The sequence below is a fragment of the Myotis brandtii genome, unplaced genomic scaffold, assembly GCF_000412655.1.
Source record: "Myotis brandtii unplaced genomic scaffold, ASM41265v1 scaffold120, whole genome shotgun sequence".
Lineage (NCBI taxonomy): Eukaryota > Metazoa > Chordata > Mammalia > Chiroptera > Vespertilionidae > Myotis > Myotis brandtii.
In genome coordinates this window covers 5,116,257-5,138,219 of record NW_005354174.1, presented here as the reverse complement: position 1 = coordinate 5,138,219, position 21,963 = coordinate 5,116,257, and the positions used below count along the sequence as shown (strand labels likewise).

General features: G+C 45.8%; 1 protein-coding gene across 8 annotated transcripts in view; it reads left to right on the top strand.

Annotated features, from left to right (window-relative positions):
* Positions 1-1,001: 1,001 nt before the first annotated feature.
* Positions 1,002-21,963, top strand: part of PECAM1 (platelet/endothelial cell adhesion molecule 1) — a 50,547-nt gene continuing 29,585 nt past the window's right edge. For 5 of the 8 annotated variants that reach the window (XM_014532349.1, XM_005858664.2, XM_005858663.2 and 2 more), the window contains exons 1-7: positions 1,004-1,235; positions 1,321-1,347; positions 7,973-8,266; positions 12,342-12,647; positions 14,552-14,827; positions 19,561-19,803; positions 21,446-21,721. In XM_014532349.1, coding sequence (XP_014387835.1) covers positions 1,172-1,235; positions 1,321-1,347; positions 7,973-8,266; positions 12,342-12,647; positions 14,552-14,827; positions 19,561-19,803; positions 21,446-21,721 — 1,486 coding nt within the window. In that variant the 5' untranslated portion in view covers positions 1,004-1,171. Of the gene's footprint in view, positions 1,236-1,320; positions 1,348-7,972; positions 8,267-12,341; positions 12,648-14,551; positions 14,828-19,560; positions 19,804-21,445; positions 21,722-21,963 lie in introns of all 8 variants that reach the window. The other 3 variants (XM_005858666.2, XM_005858665.2, XM_014532353.1) reach the window with 2 other exon arrangements.

Here is a 21,963-nt window from a genome sequence, read left to right as displayed (position 1 = left end):
GCCATTCCCATCGGGGCAAACCCCCACCACCCAGTGTTTGTGTCCATTGGTTATGCTAATATGCATGCATATAAGTCCTTTGGTTGTTCTCTAACCCCCCACCTCCCCTGCCAAAGGACCTATGTGCTCTCTTGAGGGTGGTTACCTAGAAGTTCAAAGGTGTGTTAATCTAGATGCACAAAAATGATGCACAGGGTCTGCGTAAGGCAAAGATGGACCTTTTACTACAAAAGTTATAGGCCCTGGCCGGGTAGCTCAGTTGGTTAGAGTGACGTCCCAATACGCCAAGGCTGTGGGTTCGATCCTTGGTCAGGGCACATACAAGAAGGAACCAATGAATGCATGAATAAGTGGAACAAATCGATGTCCCAGCCCTTCATCCTTCCACTTTCTCTAAAATCGATTAAAACCAAAAGTTACATGTCTGAGCTTGACCTGTCTGACTCAGATAGGAATTTATGATTAGATCACCCTGTGAGGTTACTTTCCCTAACCTCCTTTTTTGTCCACGGACACCAGGCTGGAGCGATAAGCGATAAGCAAGGGCTGGAAGGTGGAGGATTGTAAATTGGCTTTCTCTGGAGGGCAGTGGGAGCCATTAAGAGGTTTCCCTGATGAACCTGCGATGTTCTGGAAAAGTCAGCCCTGTCCCATGGCCTTGCCCGGAAAGGCAGGAGGTCCACACTTAGGCTGTGTGGAAAGAGCCCCTTTGGGGGGCAAAGGAAAGCAGAGAGGTCTTGCTGTGTGCCTACGGAGAGAGGCCCTTCGGCTGGAAGTTGGAGAGAGAGGAACCCTCTTACCCTGCTATGAGAAGGGGCTCCATACCCAGCCTAACGAGGAGGGTCAGGAAGGCTGAGGCGAAATGACCACTTGCGCCTTTTTCCCCCTTAAAAACTAAACAAAGCAGCTGTGTTCAGTGGCCCCTCAGGAAGACCAGTCATTTCCTGAGGAGATATCAGGCCAGCCCAGGCATTGTTCCCGGTTTCCAGCAATGGCCGCCATTACCTGACCAGCATCGCAGCCCATCTCCTCTCGCTGCGCTGGGAGAAGTCACCAGAGTGATCTTTCTGCTTTTCACAGGGCGGCTCCTCTGCACTGCATGGGAAGTGTCTTCTGCCCCCGGGGCATGGCCCAAAGGCAGCAGTAACTTGCCCAAAGTCTTGCTTTCAGGATGCGACTGGGGTTGACTAAAGAAGGCAAGATGTGGCTGGGAGTCCTGCTGGTACTTCTGCTCTGTGAGTTTTATTCTATTTTGACCTCAATTACACTTCGTGAGAATTGAAGCAAATGAAGTCAACGTATTTCTTCTGTCTTTTCCAGGTTCGAGCCTCGAGGGTCAAGAGAACTGTAAGTTGTAAAGTTTCTACCTAGGTTCATTGTGTCTTCCGTGATTCTGAACACTCATGTCGAATTGCTTGGGTTAATATCTATAACAACTGAGGAAACATAGTCCAATTGAGAGCTGAAGTTTATTGCTTTCTGGCATTTTTAGAAGGTTTTAGAAAGGAAAGAAAAAACTCTTGTTCTAAGCCAAGTTCTAATCAACATGTTCTGGAAGTAGCATACATTTTCTAGATCTTAGTTAACTGCTGTATGTTAGGTTTGGGGAGGTGATTTTTTAAAAGTGAGCAATTGCATAATTTGTTTTTTGTTGTTCTACCATACATTTCTCATTTGCATATTCTACCCCCTTCCAAAAGGTTTTATTCTCAAATGAACTGTAATCCATTTGTTAGATTCAGGAAGGCAGAACAGAGTTTAAATTGTTGTTACAACTTTTTTCTCCCAAATGACCTAAAACATATTGGTTTTCATTTCTCATACATCCATGAAGCTGCAGTTATAACTGTAATATTGTGTGGTTGTGCACAGGGAGGGGGGCTTATCCTTGAAGTCTGTTTTATCATCCCCTTTGCAGCTACGTAATTTTGAAACAAGATAAGTTGGTATGGTTTTGCTTCATCTGGGACCCTATGAAAGAGGGGGCTTGGCTGGGGCAGAGGGCTTAGTGGAGCCCACAGAGCAGGATTCCTTGTCAGTGGTCACTTCAGTCGGCAAAGAATGGGGGTGACTGGGTTGTAGACAATTGTACAGCCTCTGGAGATGATGTACTTGGATGATGCTGGTTTGATGAGCCGGGGCTCAAAGCAGAGGCTCCAGGACAAAGAGGGCTGGTGTGGCTACTAGCAAAGCCCATCTGCTGGTCTCCAGGTCAACTGCCCATGTGCTATTGCAGGCATTTGACCCCCATGGCAACCCATGGAGGCAGGATATCCATTATCATCCTCATCATCCCAATTAACTGATGGTGTCTCTGCATCTCAGAGAAATAACCGACTTGCCAGATGGAGGGAGAGACAGTTGGCAGGGCACCGGCACTAGAATCTCCACTTTCCAAAACCCGCCGAATCTGTCTGGAGCCAGAGGCCTGCCTCAGCTCTTTACGGCCAGCCTTACTTTGCCTCTGTGAGCCCTTTTCTCAGAGTGGGGATGATAAGAGGATTAAGCATGGACTCCCGTGAGGGTGAGAGTAGCTAAAAGGAGGTGCCTGGCCTGCCCAGCATGTGATGAGTGATGGCTTACTACGCGCAGTCCTGGGTCCTCCCCACCTTTACAATCGCTCCTGCCCACCCTCTCTGTCCAGCCAGCCCGCTCCCGCCAGCTTTTGGCCAACCACACCCTGCCAACACTCTTGCCTCTGGGCTTCTGTGTCTCTTGCACATCCTGTTTCCCAGGACCTCCAGACTCTCCCAGCTCCTTCCCCACCTTAGATGGAAGTAAATCACCGCCTTCCCATGGTTCGTAGAGAATAATCTTTGTACCTTCAGGGAAAACCTCGGAACTGCAGGACTCAGAGTAGAAGGCTCTCCCACTGCTTCCTTAGGTCTCCGCCTTGTTGTTTTTTGGTTGTTTTTCTTCTTTTAATCTTAAGTGTTGAAAGTATTACATAGATCCTCCTCCCCCGCCCCCATTAACCTCTTCGAGCCTGCTCCTGCCCTCCCCAGGCCCCATACCCTCACCACCCTATTGTCGGTGTCCAGGGATTATGCATATATGCATACAAGTTCATTGGTTGATCTCTTCCCATGCCTCCACCTGGTTTTATACCTGAGGAAACTGAGGCCCAGAGGCCAGAAAGTACTTGTGCACTGGATGTGAGAGTGGGGGCTAGGGTCCAGGTCTCCCATTCCTCAGGCCATGCTGTCAGGGCATTGGACATGCATGACCGATTGTTGCAGGCGCGGGAACAGCACCAGGTGTTAGACTTGTGGGGTCAGACTGGACCTGGGTTCAGCACCCTTGGTATTTGAGTTCTGGCTAGGAAAGAATTCAGAGCCAAGACTCTAAGAGAATATCTATTTACAAAATCGCAAAGGTAGAAGAAGTAATTTGTAGAAGAAATGGGCTTAGGAAACAAGTTATAGAGGCAAAGGAAGGGCCCTAGGAGCTTGGGACTGAGGGAGGTCATGGGCGAGGAGGGGAGGATGGGCAGGAAGACGGAAAGGGAAAGGCACAGGTGTGGTGCCAGGAGGGCCAGCCGGTGGGCCCTCTGTCCCAAGGGTTTTATGGGTGGAGATTTTAGGGGAGGTCCCAGGGGAAGATCTCAGTAGAATATTCAGCAGTTTTCTAGTGTGTCCTTTCAGGGTTGTGGTCTCCACTGATTGATTGGCCACTACCAGGGCAGGGGCTCATTATTTAATGCAGCTGGTCCTGAGGTCAGCCCTGGGGTGGCTGGTTTGGCTGCTTTTATGGGCCTGCAGGTGAAATACAACTGAGGCCTAGATGTTATCTCTGGGAGGAAAGGCCCCGGGGGTCCAAACCTCAGTGAATATGGTGGGGGAGGAAAGGTCACCCTGAGGTGAGGTCTCACCCTACAACTATCCATTGCCAGGCACCCAGGGCTTTCTGTCCTGGTGACCTCCTGTACCTGGCCCATCGTCCCTGCTCTGCTCACGCCTGTAACTGCCCTCCACACCAGGAGCCTGCTCCACACGGCAGGCTCTCTGTGGTTGAGGTGCTTGGTCAGCCTGGGCCTTTTCCACTCCTTTATCTCAGGCCCTCAGCCCACTCGGCCAGCCAGCCTCAGATGATCTCAATCCCATCTTCACCTTGAAAACAGTGCTGTCTGGAGGGAACTCCCTCAACTTCCCGCCCTGCCCTGGCTGCAGGCTTATCTGCGTCCCACCCATCCTCCCGGCTTCCCTCCTGATTCAGACGAGACGTCTGCCCCGCCCCCCTTGCCCCCCAGACTAGGGCCAGCCTGTCCCTCTGGGATCTGAGCCCAGGCCTTGCATGGCCCCCCAGGATCACAATCTATAATCTGTGCAGTTGCCATCCCACTTTTAGCATCTTTCTCTTCCCCCTTTCTTGGTCTTTCCCCTGCAAACATGATTGGTAGTTCTTATTTTTTGGGGAAAAAGGAAAATCACACACAACCCACCCCCTCCATTTATCTCAAGTCCCCTATCTGTCTGTTCCCGTCTCTGAAGGCTGGTTTATATTCACTGTCTATGCTTCCTCACCTCTCAGTCAGCCCTCACTCACTCACTCCCTCAGCCCCTGGCTGGGCACTGCCCCCTGACACTGGAAACCTTTCCCGGAGCCTCTGATGCCAAAGCTGTGAACACTCCAGCCCTCAGCTCTGGGGCCCTGTGCTGCCTTTGCAATAAGCCTCCTTCCTTGGCCTCCTGGACCCTCTTCCCTGGTGTTCTCTTACATCCCTGACAAACCCTCGGGAATGTTTGGACTGTCCCAGGGTTTGAACTCCCTCCATCCCCTTGTCTCTGCAGGCTCACAGGTCTTATCCTCTCTGGAGTTGCTCAACCCCCTCTGCTCCTCCACATACTCTGCTGGTCTAGCAGAGCCCTGGCCTGTCCCCTGAGCATCATGCGGGGCCAGTAGGTGACATCTCCTCCTAGTCATCTCCCAGATCCCTCAAACCAGTCTCATCACCTGACTTTTTTCGTCACCCTTATCTCTTTCTGCGATTCTCTGAGTTAGTCAGCGACACCTATATCCTCCTGGGTACCTAATCCAGGACCTTATTTTCCACTCTTGTCTCAACCCCCATATTCGATCAAACAAGTCTTTAAACATTTTTTAAATAAAATACATATAACATAAAATTTATTTTTTATTAATGATATTTTGTATATTCATAATGTGCAAATGTCACCACTGTCTAGTTCCAGAAACAACCCCCTGCTCCCGCCCCCGAAATAAGTCCTTTTGTGTCCGCTCAATATTTCCCAAGTCCATCCCTTCCCTTCATTCCCCCTGCTCCTGCCCTCTCTCAGGCCTCCTCAGCTTCACCTTAACCCCTGTCCAAGCTGGTCTCTCTGCCCAGCCCACAGTGATCTTTCTAAAGCTCCAGTGTCATCCTGTCACCCTTCTCCTAAACCCGTGATGGCGAACCTATGACAAGCGTGTCAGAGGTGACACGCGAACTCATTTTTTTGGTTGATTTTTCTTTGTTAAATTGCATTTAAATATATAAAATAAATATCAAAAGTATAAATCTTTTTTTTTTACTATGGTTGCAAATATCAAAAAATTTCTATATGTGACACGGCACCAGAGTTAAGTTAGGGTTTTTCAAAATGCTGACATGCCGAGCTCAAAAGGTTCGCCCTCACTGTCCTAAACACTCTCAGGACAGGACCCAGCTTGTCAGCCCAGCAGGCAAGGCCCTCTATTCTGGCACCTCCTACCTGGCTCCTGTGGCCCCTCCGGCCCCATACTCTGGTTCCGGGAACTGTTTGTGCCCAGATTCATTGATTTGTCATGCCCCTGTGTCCTGGTACATGCTGTTCTCCTGCCTGAGCACCCCTGTTCTTGGCCAGGTTAAGGCTTGGTTCAGCAGTCACTTCCTTCAGACTTTCCTTAGCCTCTCCTGGGCAGCCCTTCCTCTTGGTGTTTGCATCTCTGTACTCCAGTTATCTGGGCCTCCACCAGCCGGCCTGGTCCATGACAGTAGGATGATTTTGTATTCACCCTTTAAGCCCATCACCTGGCGCAGGTGCTCGGTGAATGTCTCATTGAAGGAGACTCCAACTGAACTTGGAGATAGTATTTCAGATTTAAATGAGCAGACGGGCCAGCATGCTCTGTGCTGAGCACTGAAGTTCAGCAGGGACTCCATGCTTCGTGGCTCCCGGTGATTTTCCAGACAATAGTGTGTGGCTTCTCCCTCTCTCCCCCCACCTTTCTTTCTGAGTCATTTCCAGGTTGAGGGACACATGGCTGGCTGAGTCATAATGTCTCATCTTCCCGGGAGCATCAGCTGATTGGTAGCTGGAGGCAGAAGAAAGCAGGCCCCTTGGTTGTGGGTTTGAGGATTTGGCACTGTGAGCACGGGCACCGTACTATGGTGACTCTGTTACTTTGGATTCTTCACCAGCCTTCATCTCCCCAGATTGAAAAGATCTGACATCATTTTAAAAAATAGATATAGATATAGATTTCCAAGAGGAAGGGAGAGGGAGAGAGATAGAAACCTCAATAATAAGAGAGAATCATTGATCGGCTGCCTCCTACTCACCCCCATTGGGGATCAAGCCCACAAACCAGGCATACACCCTGACCAGGAATCGAACTGTGACCTCTTGATTCATAGGTCGATGCTCAACCACTGAGCCACACCGGCCAGACAGATCTGACCTCTTTAGGCTGTTTCACAACCTTGTCCTTCCATCACAATAGTTCTAGACCTTTTGGGTTTTGAAAGGAGATCTGTGGATCCTCTCTCTATAAAATTGCACATTTGCATACAAGTGGAGGTGGTTCATGGCCTCCTAACACCCATTGGTGAACTTCCAGGGAGCCCAGGTTGTGAACAATCACTCTGTTGTGTGAATAATGAGATCGATAGGCAGTAACCCAGTTTGGTTATTCCTGGGCAGTTTATTCACAAAGAGCTAATATTTTCCATTTTCTGTATTATCTTAATCATCAGGTAAATATTTTTGAAAATTGTTTGGGTGGTACATTTGTTATCTATTGCTGCTTAACAAATTACCCCAAAACATAGTGGCTTAAGATAACAATTTATTACCTCACACCATTTCTGAGGGTAAGGAATCCAGGAGTGGCTTAGTTGGCTGGTTCTGAATCAGGGTGTGTCAGAAAATTAGAGATAAAATGTTGGTCAGGTTACAATGATCAAAAGGCTTGTCTGAAACTGAGGGATCTGCTTTTAATCTCAGTAGCTGTTCCTTGGCCTAAAAATAAGGAGCGTTAGAGTATCCAGGAGACTCAGTAAGTCTCCAGTAAGTCTTGCAACAACCTACTAAGTATTATTACCCCATCTTACCAAGGAGGAAGCAGAGCATAGAGAGGTTAATCACCTAAGATCATGTAATAAATGATGGACCAGAACTTGCATGTTTGTCTGCCTGAATCCTATGCTTCCTCCAGGGGCCACAGTGTGGCAGCTCATATTTATCTTAGGGATGTGTTTTATTTATTTTTATTTTTTAAATATATTGTATTGATTTCAGAGAGAGGAAGGGAGAGAGAGATAGAAACATCAATGATAAGAATCATTGATTGACTGCCTCCTGCATGCCCCCTACTGGGGATTGAGCCCACACTGGAGCCTGTAACCATCACCTTTCTCACTCATCTGCCTGGCATTTTCCTAACCCGAAAATGTGGGCATTAGACATGGTCCCAACGATCCTGGGACCTTTCAATCCGCAGGCAGACATTCTATCTACCGAGTCAAACCGGTGAGGGCAGGGGCATGTTTTACTTGTCACACTTGTCTTGGTGGAATATGAGCAGCTTAGTACCAACTGCCTCATGCTTGACCCACTACCCAGAGTCATTACCCACTTGGCCCCTGTAGGCATTTGGGACCCCTGAGCACTATGCTGCGTAGGGTGATGACAAAACCCAGTGTGGTGAAGGTCACCGGGACAATGCTGTTTCTCAGATAACAGGAGTCTTCCTTTCTTCCCCTCTTATTTAGCTTTTACCATCAACAGTGTCCACATGGTGATCCTGCCAAAGCAGGAGGTGCAAAACGGGGAGAATCTGACCCTGCAGTGCATCGTGGACATCAGCACCACTTCTCACGTCCGGCCTCAGCACCAGCTGCTGTTCTATAAGAATGACGAGCAGTTTTACAACGTCTCCTCCATGAAGAGCACAGAGAGTTATTTCATCCCCCAAGCCCGGGTCTACAATGCAGGGATATACAAATGCACTGTGATTCTGAACAACAAGATGAAAACCACATCGGAGTACGAAGTGATGGTGAGAGGTGAGTCCCTGGAATTGAACGTAGCTCAGGCAGATGAAGCGAACACATGCAGGAGCAAGAACAGTGATTGAATGCATAGTAACACTAGGCCTACCTGCTCGCCCATCACCTTTCTCACTCATCTGCCTGGCATTTTCCTAACCCGAAAATGTAGGCATTAGACATGGTCCCAACATGCCTGGCTATCTCTCACCATCTTGCCTTTGCACATGCTGTTCCCTCTTCCAGGAATACCCTTCTTCATCTCATCTCCTCATGAAATACTATTTCTCCTTGAAGACTCAGCTCAATGATCTTTTCTCTGACACATTTCCAGACAAAATTGATCTCCCCCAGGGTCCTCAAAGCTCTTATGCTCTTTACATTCAATGGCATTTGTATAAAGGTCATTGAGTCAAGGTTTGACACTGGATTCTGTAGTCAGTCTGCCTGGATTCCAATCTGGGCAAGTCTCCGAACCTCTCTAAACTTTAAAATTCTCATCAGTGAAATGAAGATAATAATAATACCCAGCTCAGGGAATTTTGAGAGGATTAAAAGATACCTGTGGGTAAAGGGCTAAGCCTAATACTAGCACATAATGAGTTCCCAGTAAATGGCATTTACTCTTTTACTTGATATTGCAACTATTTCTCACTCATGTGTCTGCTTTTCTGGACTGTAAGAGCATGAGAAAAGAGGTGGTATTTGGTCTATTTTTGTATCTCAAACAAAGAATCTGGCTCACAGTAGGCCATCAATAAGTGATTGTGAAATAAATTAAACAGATGAAAAGGGGAAGTAGAAATAGATGGAGAAACAGGAGAGAAATCATTGTGGGAAATTTGGGTTCAGAGATACAGGGTTTCATTCATTCATTCATTCATTCCCTCCCTCAAGAAACAATTCCCAAGGCTGCAAGCCAGGAAAAAACCAGTGCAAGACATGTACATGCATCAGGCAGGCCCCAGCTCCAGAGGTAGTTGCAGTCTGGTGGGGAAGGAAGACATTTACACAGATAATTACAGTCCAATAGCTATAAGATCTGAGTGCCTTGGGAGCACAAAGGCGGGAGGAAATAATTCTGCCTAGAGGACTTCGAGATGTCTTCCTGGAGGGAGGGACATTGGGTCCAGATCCAGAAGATCATGTAAGAGTGCTTGATGGTGAAGTGGCACAAGGGACACGTGGTATCAGCTTGAAAGAGCGGAGGCTGAGAAAGAGGGGAGTATCCTAGCAGAATGCCCAACCTTTTGGGATCTTCATTTCCTGTCCCTAAAATAGAGATAACTAGTTACTGACACGTTTCCTGTCCCTAAAATAGAGATAACTAGTTACCGATCTTGAAGGATTATTTTGCTTTAAGGATTAAATGAATAGTGAATGAAGTGTGCTCAGTAACCAAGTATTGAATGAATGAATGGCCCATCATGTATGAGGTACTGGGTCAGGCCATCCTTAGAAAAAAATAACCCTTACAGCAAACAGGAAGCAGGAAGAACCAGTGGGCAAGGGTCTGGTGGCATTTTCCTTTTATAAGTATGCAATCTCTGATCACTTTCTTTTCTTTTTTTTTAATTTAAATTTTTAAAATTGATGTGCCCTGGCTGGGAATCGAACCATGACCTCCTGGTTCATAGGTAGACGCTCAACCACTGAGCAACACCAGCCGGGCTCTGACCACTTTCTTGTCAGTCTTTGAGACTCACATGGGAGAACATGACAGCATCCTCCTCCAGGCCAGTTCCTCCATAGGTGTCAGGCATCTCTTTGTGTCACCAGGGGCAACAGCCACAGAAATGCAAACCAGCCCTTCTTCATCTCCACTGAGGACAGGGGAGGAACCAACATGTCTGGGCATTTACATTAGTGATGAGGAAAGAGTGGTAGATCAAGAGTTTTGGAAGTGTTTGTTGGAAAGAAATGTGCCGGCAGGCTTTAGAAAGTTAGGGTACTTTTTCTTAAAACTTGGATGATTGAATGGACAGAGTTAGTAAATTCAGCCCCATACTTTCTGACAGCTGCTGCCATAACTCATTTCTGCATTTTTGTGCTTTTGTGATCAGGACAGTCATTCAGACTATCATTAGTTCTGGTAATGAGAACTACCATTTATTAGCCTCCCATGAGATAAATGCTTATAAGTGCTTGACACACATTTCATTTAACCCCTGCAGTAGCACTGGGAGAGAAGCGTAGTTCCTCCCGCTTACAGGAGTGTACCCTGCGGCTCAGAGAGGTTGAGTTTCGCACTTCATCAAAGGCAAAGCTAGAGTTAGAACCAAGATCTATCTGACTCTAAAGTTGACCTCAAGCCGTGGTTATTATGATAGGTCTTCGAGGTAGACTAAAGGCAGTTGATCCATTCATTAAACATTTATTGAGTTTTTACTCTGAGCCAGGCCCCAGCATCCAGCAGTGAGTAAGACATGGTCCCTTCCCGTGGGGAGCTCTTCATAGCAGCTGCACCACAGGTAACAGTAGTGGTATGAATACAGTCCAGGTCTTCTTCCCAAGCAGACAGCCCTCCATCTCCAAACTTGGTGGGTCCAACAAAAAAAAAAGATCACTCTAGCCAGTTTGCTCAGTAATTAGAGTGTCGGCCCGTGGACTGAAGGGGGCTGAAGGGTCATGGGTTCAATTCTGGTCAAGGGTAGATACCTGAGTTGCAGGTTCAATCCCCAGCACTGGTCGGGGCACATGCAGGAGGCAACCAATCCATGTGTCTCTCTCACATCGACGTTTTTCTCTCTCTGTCTCTCCCCCTCCTTTCCATTCTCTCTAAAAATTATTGAAAAAAATATTCTCGGGTGAGAATTAAACAACAACAACAAAATTCATAAGAGTCATAAGTGATTGGGTGAGGTGGCACATCCAGGAAGAGTCAGGTTTAGGATGCAAGCAAGTCTGTCTGACTCCAAGATGAAGTTCATGACCACAAGACTATGGGGCCTGAACAGGACATCTCATCTCAGCCAGCTTCTCCCAGCTCCCCCTAATCTGACCTGGTTTACTACTCGATGTATCTTTCTCTCCACCCCTTTCTCTGTTCTAGACCCTCCACTCACACACCTCAGCCCGAGCAGTTGCCCATGTGCGTGTGTACCCTGAAATCCTGTTCTTAGCCCCCATCCCACAACATCTGCCCAAATAACACCCTTCCTCCAAGATTCCCCTCAGGCACTGTTCCTTTCTAGCATTTTCTCTGAACCCCCAGGCAAAGAGACCCTCCTCCTTTCCTGACTTCTCCATCACGCATTGTCTCTGCAGCACCCTCTGATGCTCAGTTATTTTCAGCTTTGCTTTTTAACGGGAGGCCATGCACAATCCCCTTTCCCTCCCCTCCTATACCCAAACCTCTGGCCTTGGAGTCAGACAGACCCAGGGTCGAATCTCCACTCTGGGGGCTTGAAAACTATGAGCCTTGAACCTCCCTGAGCGTCACCTTCTTCATCTGTAAAATGGGCATAACTTTATCTTTCATGCCCACCCTGGAGGTTTATTATGAGAATGAATATAGAGTCGACCTAACTTGCAACTGGCATTCAATAAAGTATAACAACAACCACAGAAATACTAATGAATACTGGCTGGGCTGTTTTGTTTTTAACTGTTTCACTTGGGGAGACTTGTTTTCCCAATGGGATTATAAAGGTTGAAAGCACCAACCACATCTTCAACATATTTTGTACTTTTTAAAGTACCTGGTGTAGTGCTGGACACATACATGCTCAATAATTACCTGGTAGGTAGCACTGGGTGTTCTGGGAATTAAAAAAAAAAGAACTCTTATTATTTAAAAAAAAATATTTTTATTGATTTCAGAGAGGAAGAGAGAAGGAGAGAGAGAGAAACATAAATGATGAGAATCATTGATCGGCTACCTCCTGCACACCCCACACTGGGGATCGAGCCCAAAACCCGGGCATGTTCCCTGATTGGAAATCAAACCGTGACCTCCTGGTTCATAGGTTGACACCCAACCACCGAGTCACACTGGCCAGGCAAGAAAAGAACTCTTAGATGGGTCAACCACAATGACTCACTTGTACCATTCAATCAAACTAATACTAATGGACTTTCTCTTTCCCCAAAGGAGTGTCCAGTCCCAGAGTGACACTGGACAAGAAGGAGGCGATAGAGGGCGGAGTCGTGATCGTCAATTGTTCTGTCCCCAATGAAAAGGCCCCAGTACATTTCATAGTTGAAAAAGTCGAACTAGACAAAAAAGGTATCAAGCAAAAAAGAGAAAAAAATTCTCAGTACCAGAATTTTGTGACGCTGGACTTCACAGTGGAGGAACAGGACCGTGTGATCTATTTCCTCTGTCAAGCCAGCATCGTTTCTGGGAGGAACGTGGAGACCTCTGCGACCACCAGGAGCGATCTGGTCACCGTGAGGGGTGAGAGTCCTGTTCTCTCTCTCTTTTTTTTTTTTTTCATTCTTTCTGGCTTGCTGGTTTGGTACCGGGAGAAAGAGCCCAGGATTGGAAAGGGGCTGAGGACTTCTGGCTGGGCTGCTCTTCTCAAGACTGTTCGTAATCACTTTAGGTCCATAGTTCTCAAACTTAAAAAAATTTTTTTTCTTGGTTTTAGAGAGGAAGTGAGAGATAGAAATATCAATGATGAGAGAGAATCATTGATTGGCTGCCTTCTGCAGGCCTCTCACTGGGGATTAAGGTTGCAACCGGGCATGGGCCCTGACCAGGAATCGAACTGGCAACCCTCTGGTGCACAGGACGATGCCCAACCAACTGAGTCACACTGGCCAGGGCTATCATTGTTTTTGTTGTATGATTTTTTAAAAAGTTAATACATTTTTATTTAAGGAATGTCACATGTTCTGAGTCCTTCCACTGCCTTAGTATGAGTCTTAATTGTCTTAATCCCTTTTTGCTCAATCCACTTGTCATTTCAGTCAATCCACAATTCTTTTAGTTTTAGAGCTTCTTTATATGATTTTTTTCAATGCAAAACCTTTAATGTTTAGTTAATCAAATGTATCCATCCTTCTTCCTTATGATATCTCAGCTTTGTGATTCACACCTAAGTTCCTCCATACTCCAAGATTATGAAAGAAAAAAAATGCATTGATGTTTTCTCTTACTGTTTCTGTGGTTTAAATGTGTTATTTCCCCCCCTGCATTTAGGTCTCTGGTGCATCTGGAGTTAATCTGAGCATAAGAAAAAACCCTTCAGTTATTAGTGAGCTACCCCAGGGGGCAATTGCTGAGGGTCCTGAGAGATGCTCTCCCTTTTTTGACCTTTATTCAGGAAAGATTATGTTTTTAAACGTTAGCTTTTTTGTGTGAATTTAAATGGCTTTATAGTTAAAAAGCTAATGAATATGAAAATATTAATATCACTTTTGGCATTTTTAAAAAATATTTTTAATTGATTTTAGAGAGGAAGGGAGAAGGAGAGAGGGATAGAAGCATCAATAATGAGAGAAAATCATTGATTGGCTGCCACCTGCCCGCCCCCTCCTGGAGATCGAGCCTGCAACCCAGGCATGTGCCCTTGACAGGAATCAAACCCGGGACCCTTCAGTCCACAGGCTGACGCTCTATCCACTGAGCCAAACCAGCTAGGGCCACTTTTGGCATTTTTAACAACCCTATCTGTACATACTCTCTATGATCTGCTATTTTTTTAGCAGGAGCGAAGGCCTACCCCTGCTTTTCTTTCTGTCTCCTGGAGATTCCCCACCCTGGTGTCTGACACATTTTATTAAGACGGTGTTTTCAAACTGTGAGCCATGAAATCAATTCAGTCAGTTACAACCAACATTTTAAAGAAAGGAGTAGAATACACTATTTTTGCATCTGGTTATTTAAATATTTATTTTCATGAAATAGCACTGTCTACACAATTGTCATTTTTGAAAGCTATGGACTGTTTATGCTGAAATCCCAGAGTTGTGTGAAACAACGCAAGAGGAACCTAGATAATCCTTGGTGGGCGAGGGAAGAGTCTGTTTCTAATGACTCTTTATTTCTAAGGTCATTTGAAGAAGGTTCTGCAGATTAGATTTAGAGAAGATGGTTTAGCCTTTGGAAAGCTCAAGAAAGTTAGAGAATTGCAGTTAAGAAGAAGTTTGAAGATGCAAGAATGAGCGAGAAGGGAGGGACCCTGCTTCAGAGCAGCCAACTCAAAGTTGTTTGAGAAGACAGGTTGAGTTTGTTTGTTTTTAATTAATAAGGAAAAATAGTGGTTGGCAACAAAAAGAGCAGAGAAGAGGAGAAAGTGCCCCTTTCCCTCACCCAGGCTTGAACCTGAGTCCAACCGGCTTGTCCTCTTCTTGTAGAATCCTTCTCCAATCCCCAGTTCTATGTCCACCCCGCGGGGGTGATCATCGAAGGAGACCAGCTGCACATTAAGTGCATCATTCAGGTGACGCCCATGGTCCAGGCATTTCCAGAAATCATCATCCAGAGGGACAAGACCATTGTGGGGCACAGCAAGCAGGGCAGTGAGGCCACCTACTCAGTGATGGCCACAATGAAGGAGAACGGCAACTACACGTGCAAAGTGGAAACCAGCCAGATCTCCAAGGTCAGCAGCATCGTGGTCAACATCACAGGTAGGGGTGCTCCTGGAGGGTGTCAGCCTATTGCAGGCTCAAGAAGCGACTGTGCTGGAATCTGGGATGGCCAGTGATGCTGATATTTCTACTCCTGCTTGTCCGAATGAATGCACTCGGGTGGGGGGTGTGCCCGTGGGGAAAAAGTCAATGCAGAGCCAGTAAGCAGTTAGCTGTGGTGGTTGAGGGTGCAGATTCTGGCATCAGATCCCAACCTTGCCACTCACCACTTCTGTGACCTCGGGTGACTTACCGAGTGCCTCTTTGCCACAAATCTATGAGATGACAGAGCTCACCAAGAGGACCCAGTGAATGTTAGCTAGTGTTTCTATTATTAGAGCACATTTATCTTTCCTCTGTGCCAAGCACTGTGCTAGAGTACCAGACAGGCCCTATGACAGGGTCAGGGATGCAAAAGCATTAGCAAACTCACAAATGGTAACAAATCCTCTTTGTTGAGCACTGTGTGACTGGCTTGCCTACTTTCTGATTTCATGGCCATAACAATGCTATGAGATCTGTGTCATGATTCCAGTTTTATGGATGTGGAATCTAGAGTGTAAGCTGATGAGGGCAGGAACATTACCTATTTTATACAGTGCCTGGCACACAGTAGGAATTCAAAACTTATTTGTTGCATGAACACATGAATATAGGATGAAAGTGTCTCAGAGAACAGAGAGAGTCAGCATTTCTTTTCTTTTTCTTTCTGATGTCACGAGCAGATGTTTATTTTATTCTCGAGAGTCAGCACTTCTTCGTTCCCAAGGGAAGGTGTTCATTCATTTCTTCGTCTGTTCATCCATTTACTGAAAGCCTCCTACGTGATGAGCATTGAGTGTCGCAGCAACAGTCCCCCAGTATCATAGGTAGGCTGCCAACACCCCAACTAGGTGATTGGCATGTGTGCTGGATCCTGCTGATCTATAGTATGTGCTAGCAATTTAGTTTATTATTGATAATAACAAATATTATGAGGCACATGATGTTTTTCACTGGATAAGACATGTCTTATTTCGTTAGAGAAAAGTATTCAACATATATTGAGCACCTTCTGTTTTTTTGGGCAACCTGTTGGGGATAGAGAGCTGCCTAAAGTCAGGCTTTGCCCTTGAAGAATTCGCAGACATAAACAAACCTTTAGAATGCAATACAATGAGGAAGTACATAAAGGCTTGGCCTATTGCCGTGAGAGCAACAGGGACCAAGCGGTGAACATATGGATTGTTTCACCAGTTAGAGAAGCATCCTTCTCCCTTGGGCCAGGCTACTTTAGGAAAGCATACAGCATCATGTGACCATAAGTTACTATTGTAGCTGATCACCCACATCCAGATGTGTGTGCCGTGTGGGGCATACAAGTCCTTTGGTAGATTAGTCTCCATGGCCCAGGAAAGCCAAGTGTTATGCTCGGTCTGTCCTTTCATGCCCTCAGCCTGCCTGCACTGTGAGCCTGAGCTCCCTCCTTTCCATGTGGCACTGACCCAGCACCTCAGGACTGGCAGGTAGACACCCCCATGTTCAAATTCTACCAAGCCTTTGGAAATGTCTGCAAGCCCACTTAATGCATCTGGTTTTCCATGTCCCTGTTACTATCAAGCCTCACTGCAAATGGCTCTATACAGTAATATTGGAGGCTCAAAATAATTTTGTGAACATAAAAATCATTGGATTTGTCATCTGTCTTTGGATAGAAAATCCAATCTGTCACAAGTGCTGACAGGTCTGTCACTGTTGTCCTGTCTTTCTCAGCTCTACAATCACATCCTAACACTGGCCTCACACCAGGGTTCTCCCTGAGCATCTCTGTCCCAATTCATCCTTCAGCCAGCTGCAGAAGAAGCCCTTGTAAGATGGCCCCTATTTGGCATAACTATTCCTGGGCTTCGACTCCTATAGGGCCATGATCCTTCACCTTGACCCCACCCTCTTCCAAGCATCTCTCCCCACTCAGCCTGTCCTTTCTCCTTGGCCACTGAAAAACTTCTGTTGTCCTTAAGGACTAAGCCCCAAATCTCAATCCAGGCTCCCCCAGGCAGAGTCCCACGGTCACACCTCAGGTCCCATTGCCCTCTGCTCATACCTTGATGTCAACAGTCGCTGCAAAGATTTAGCATCTGTCTTCACCCCCTGGTGTGAGCTCTTGAACGACCAGGTCTGTGGGCTCAATTCATCGTAAATCATTGATGCTTAGAACCTGGCACATTAGAAGCTCCATGAATTTCCGTTCATGAGTGAATAAAAGACTGATCCTTCTTAGTCCACGTCATGGCTCTGCCAGTCTGTTTCCATTATCTCCTTTACAAGTAGACTGTTCCCTAACATTTCCTTCCTAATTGTAAACCGCCTTGGACCCGTCTCAGCAACATGGTTTCTATTTTTGACCTTTTTGTTTACATATTTTTAAATGTAAAGTCATTGCTTTGGGATTTTTTTTTAAAATCTAAGTCACTTTTTCACATTTGTTTGGAATCTGCCCAATGAGATTGTAAGGCACTTTAGGATGTCAATTTCTTTGGTTCCTTTTCCCCACTCCTAACCTAGAGCTATGAAAACCGGCGAGGGTGAGGAGTCAACACCAACTATATGGATGGAAGGAAGGGTGACATGTGCCCTAATAAAATATCGATTAATTATTGGGGCACCACCTTACTTGAAGTTTTATTTTATTCCCTGTACAGGAAACTAGGAAGACACTGTGGACTAGATGGAATTCACTTCCATAACAATGATGATCACATCAATGATGAAAATGTTGATTTGTACCCCCAAACCTGTACAGCAGGCAAATTTATAGGCAAAGGTAGAATTGGATTTCCTGATTCCTGGTTGCAGTCTCAAAACTCAAGCCCAAGAAGCTTTCCTAACAGGAACTTTGGGACTCAGTCCCTTTCTCAATATGCAGAGAGTCTCAAGAATTACTGACTCCTCACCCTTGTCGGTTTGGCTCAGTGAATAGACCGTTAGTCACTGAAGGGTCCCGAGTTCAGTTCTAGTCAAGAGCATATATCTCGGTTGCAGGCTCCTCCAGCCCAGACATAGGCAAAGGTAGAATTGGATTTCCTGATTCCTGGTTGCAGTCTCAAAACTCAAGCCCAAGAAGCTTTCCTAACAGGAACTTTGGGACTCAGTCCCTTTCTCAATATGCAGAGAGTCTCAAGAATTACTGACTCCTCACCCTTGTCGGTTTGGCTCAGTGAATAGACCGTTAGTCACTGAAGGGTCCCGAGTTCAGTTCTAGTCAAGAGCATATATCTCGGTTGCAGGCTCCTCCCCAGCCCAGACCCTGGTCAGGGTGTGTGCAGGAGGCAACCAATCCATGTGTTTCTTTCACATCAATATTTCTCTCTGTCTTTTCCTCTCTCTTCCACTCTCTTTAAAAATCAATGGAAGAATATCCTTGAGTGAGGATTTGAAAAAAAAAAATAGAATTACTGACTCCTTCATTAATGAAATCAGGGTGCATTGGTTTATAATGTAAACTTTACATAAAGGAGCCAAGTCTTCACATTGGTTAAGTAGTTAATTACTACTTTCCCTGTAGCTGAAAATAAAACACATACTATAACTATGAAATATTGATATATTTCAGGAAATATTTAAATAAGGCAAAACTGGCCTTTAATAAAAAAGCTAGCAAGCAGAAGGGCCAATATTTAAAATAAATAAATAAGGCAAAACCTCTTAAAAGTAAACTTCTGTCTTTACTACTGTTGCCATGCAACCTAAATGAGGGTACTAATAAGTCCTTAAAGTGGCATAGGATGTGTAGCTCACAACTTGACCTCAGGAGGTATCACCCATTCATTCTACTCCCAGAGATCTTCCCACAATGTACATCTATGCCCTTCCCCTGACCCAGACTCTCCATGCTTCCCACTGCTGTGGGAATGCAATCCATACGTCTTTGGGTGGTTTCCAAGGTCCTTCAAGATCCATAGGCCTCCTTTGGCCTCTTCTACTCCCACTATGTTCCAGGGCAACTGAACTTTCAGATGCTTGAACCTTCTGCCAGGTCTTCCACATGCTGTTCCCTCTGCCTATGACCCTTTCCCTCTTTGCCTGGATGACTTCCTCCGAGCCTAGGTCCAGTGGCCTAATACGTCTTTGGGTGGTTTCCAAGGTCCTTCAAGATCCATAGGCCTCCTTTGGCCTCTTCTACTCCCACTATGTTCCAGGGCAACTGAACTTTCAGATGCTTGAACCTTCTGCCAGGTCTTCCACATGCTGTTCCCTCTGCCTATGACCCTTTCCCTCTTTGCCTGGATGACTTCCTCCGAGCCTAGGTCCAGTGGCCCCTCTATGGGCTCTGCTGCAAACATCGTGTTTGAGTAGCCCACCAGACGTCAGCGCTCGGAAGTCAGGGACTGTTTCTTTCTCACTATTGTCTCCCCAAGGCCAACCGAGGTGCCCAGCACAGAAATAGCTTGAAATAAATACTTATGGAATAAAATGTGTGAGTGAATGAACAAATAGGTAAATGCGTGAATCTTTACAAGTTGTAAAACTTTCCTAATCCATGTCTATGAAATAATTTGGATTAACAAGGGACACAAACCTGCCAGTTCTTCAATTGCATGATTGTCCGGTCCTTGAGAGGCAAAGGAAACCTTTTTGAAGGAAGTTGGGAGTTGGTTCTGCCAAAAGCAGCTGGGCCAGGGACTCTCTGTGAAGGGGGTTTGGGAGTGGTTCCCAGAAACGTCTCACTCCAATTCCACTCACTGGTTTTTCAGAGCTGTTTCCCAAACCCAAGCTGGAATCTTCCGCCACACATCTGGACGAGGGTGACAGCCTGAACCTGTGGTGCTCCGTCCCACATACAGTCGACTTCGCCATCCAGAAGGGAGACATGAATGTGTCACAGGCTCAAAATTTCACCAAGATAGTCTCAAAATGGGACGGTGGGAACTACACCTGTATCGCAGGCCTGGGCAAGGTGATCAAAAAAAGCAACCAAGTCTTGATAACCGTGTGTGGTGAGTACGTCCTTGCTGGCTCAGAGTCCTGAGTGGGAAAAAGGGAAGTTGCCACCCTCTCCGATCTGAAGGCAGATCAGACTGAGGCAGGATAAGAACTCGAGGGGAAGGGAGATGAGTGAAATCAAGAGACCGGACAGAAGCAAGTAGTATTTCTGCTTAGAGTACAGGAGAGGGGCGATACAAAGGAAATATTGTTGGCTAAAAGCATTTTCATGGCTTTATGGTGGCTGCATGCTGATGATGTGGCCTCTGAATTGGCAGGATTCTGGCTGCTGGAGCAGGCACCTACCCATAAGTTCCAGCAAGAAACACTGTTTAGTCAACACTAAACTTTAAGGCCGAAGCTCCAGTTTTTAATCCATATCCTGGCTGACCAGAAGGTCTAGGACTTCTGGTGGGCAGAATGTAGGTACTGGGACTGCCTAGAGCTGCGTGTCTTAGACTTGATGAATGTGCAAAACCTGGTTACAATGTAAGTCAGGGATGGGGCCAGATTCCACATCTCTTACTAGCGCCTTGAGGATGCTGGCTCTGCTGGGCCCTGGGCCACACTTTGAGTAGAGGGGTTCTAAATGAACTCTGGTCAAGCTGTCACTATCACTGTCATTATTTAGTCATGGTCTTTCAGTTTAATCTGTGGCTATGGTTTCTCCAACCAAGATCTTAGTCTGAACTGAACCAGGATCTCAGCCTACTGTTGATCCTCTAGTCATCTAACTCAAAAGGAAATAATGCAAGACACAAATGTGGGTCATTCCATTTTAGTTCTTTTTGTTGTTCTTTGGAGGAGATCATTTCATTATAGAAGCTTTATGAATAAGCTAACTTCTAAGTAATGACCTAGTAGGATTCTTGTTTTGGAGGCATGCAATTTCCAATCAGGAGAGGCTGAGGCACTGAGAATTTATTTGAAAAGATATTCTGTTTGTGTTCTTGGTTTTGTGTTTTGTTTTTAATTTAAATTCTTTATTGCTGAAAGTATTACATATATCTCCCTTTTTTCCCCTACTGTCTGTGTCCATTGGTTATGCTTATATGCATGCATACAAGTCCTTTGGTTGATCTCTTAACCCCCCTCCCCCCCGAACCTCCCCTGCCTTCCCTGAGGTTTGACGGTCTATTCGATGTTTCTATGTCTCTGGATCTATTTTTTGTTCATCAGTTTACATTGTTCATTATATTCCACAAATGAGTGAGATCATGTGATACTTACCCTTCTCTGACTGGCTTATTTCACTTAACATAATGCTCTCGTTTTTGTGTTTTTAATGCTTTTCCTGTGTGCATCCGTTCTCAATACAAAACAAAAAACAAACAAAAAAAAAAACAAAGAAAATAACCCCATATGGATGTGCATGTATGAAACTATAAACATGTATTTAGAGGGGTGTATGTTTTTCTTGAATTTATATCATCTTTTATTTATAGCATTCATTCCCCTTCCCTCTGTCTCCTCAACACACACACACACACGCACACACACTCCCTGCCGACTTTAAAAGAGGCCTGTATAGGTAGATGAGGCAGGCAGGCACTTAAAATCACAGTAATAACAGAGAGAGTGAAGCCCAGAGTTTGGAGAAAGAATCCCTTGGGTGGGATGTGTTGCTTCAGATTGTTTCTCTCTGTGTCATTCTAGAAATGCTCTCCAGGCCCAGGATTTTTTATGACTCCAAGTCTGAGGTGATAAAAGGACAGACCATAGAAGTCCATTGCCAATCCATAAATGGAACCACGCCTATTTCTTATCACCTTTTGAAAGCAAGTAACATTGTGGAGAATTACACCGTAGGCTCAAATGAGCCCGCAGTATTCAAAGACAACCCCACAGAAGACACCGAATACCAGTGTCTGGCAGATAATTGCCATTCCTCCTCTGCAATGATCAGTGAACCTCTGGTGGTCAAGGTGATAGGTAAGTTGCTGTGCTATGAGAAGAAATCAGGAGCCTTGGCCAGGTGGCTCAGTTGGTTGGAGTGTCATCACATACACCAAAAAGTAGCGGGTTCAATTCCCAGTCAGGGTACATACTTAGGTTTCGGGTTTGATCCGTGGTCAAGGTGTGTATGGGAGGCAACCAAGCGATGTTTCTCTTTCATAAAGATATTTCTCTCTCTCTCTCTCTCTCTCTCTCTCTCTCTCTCTTTCTTCTTCTTC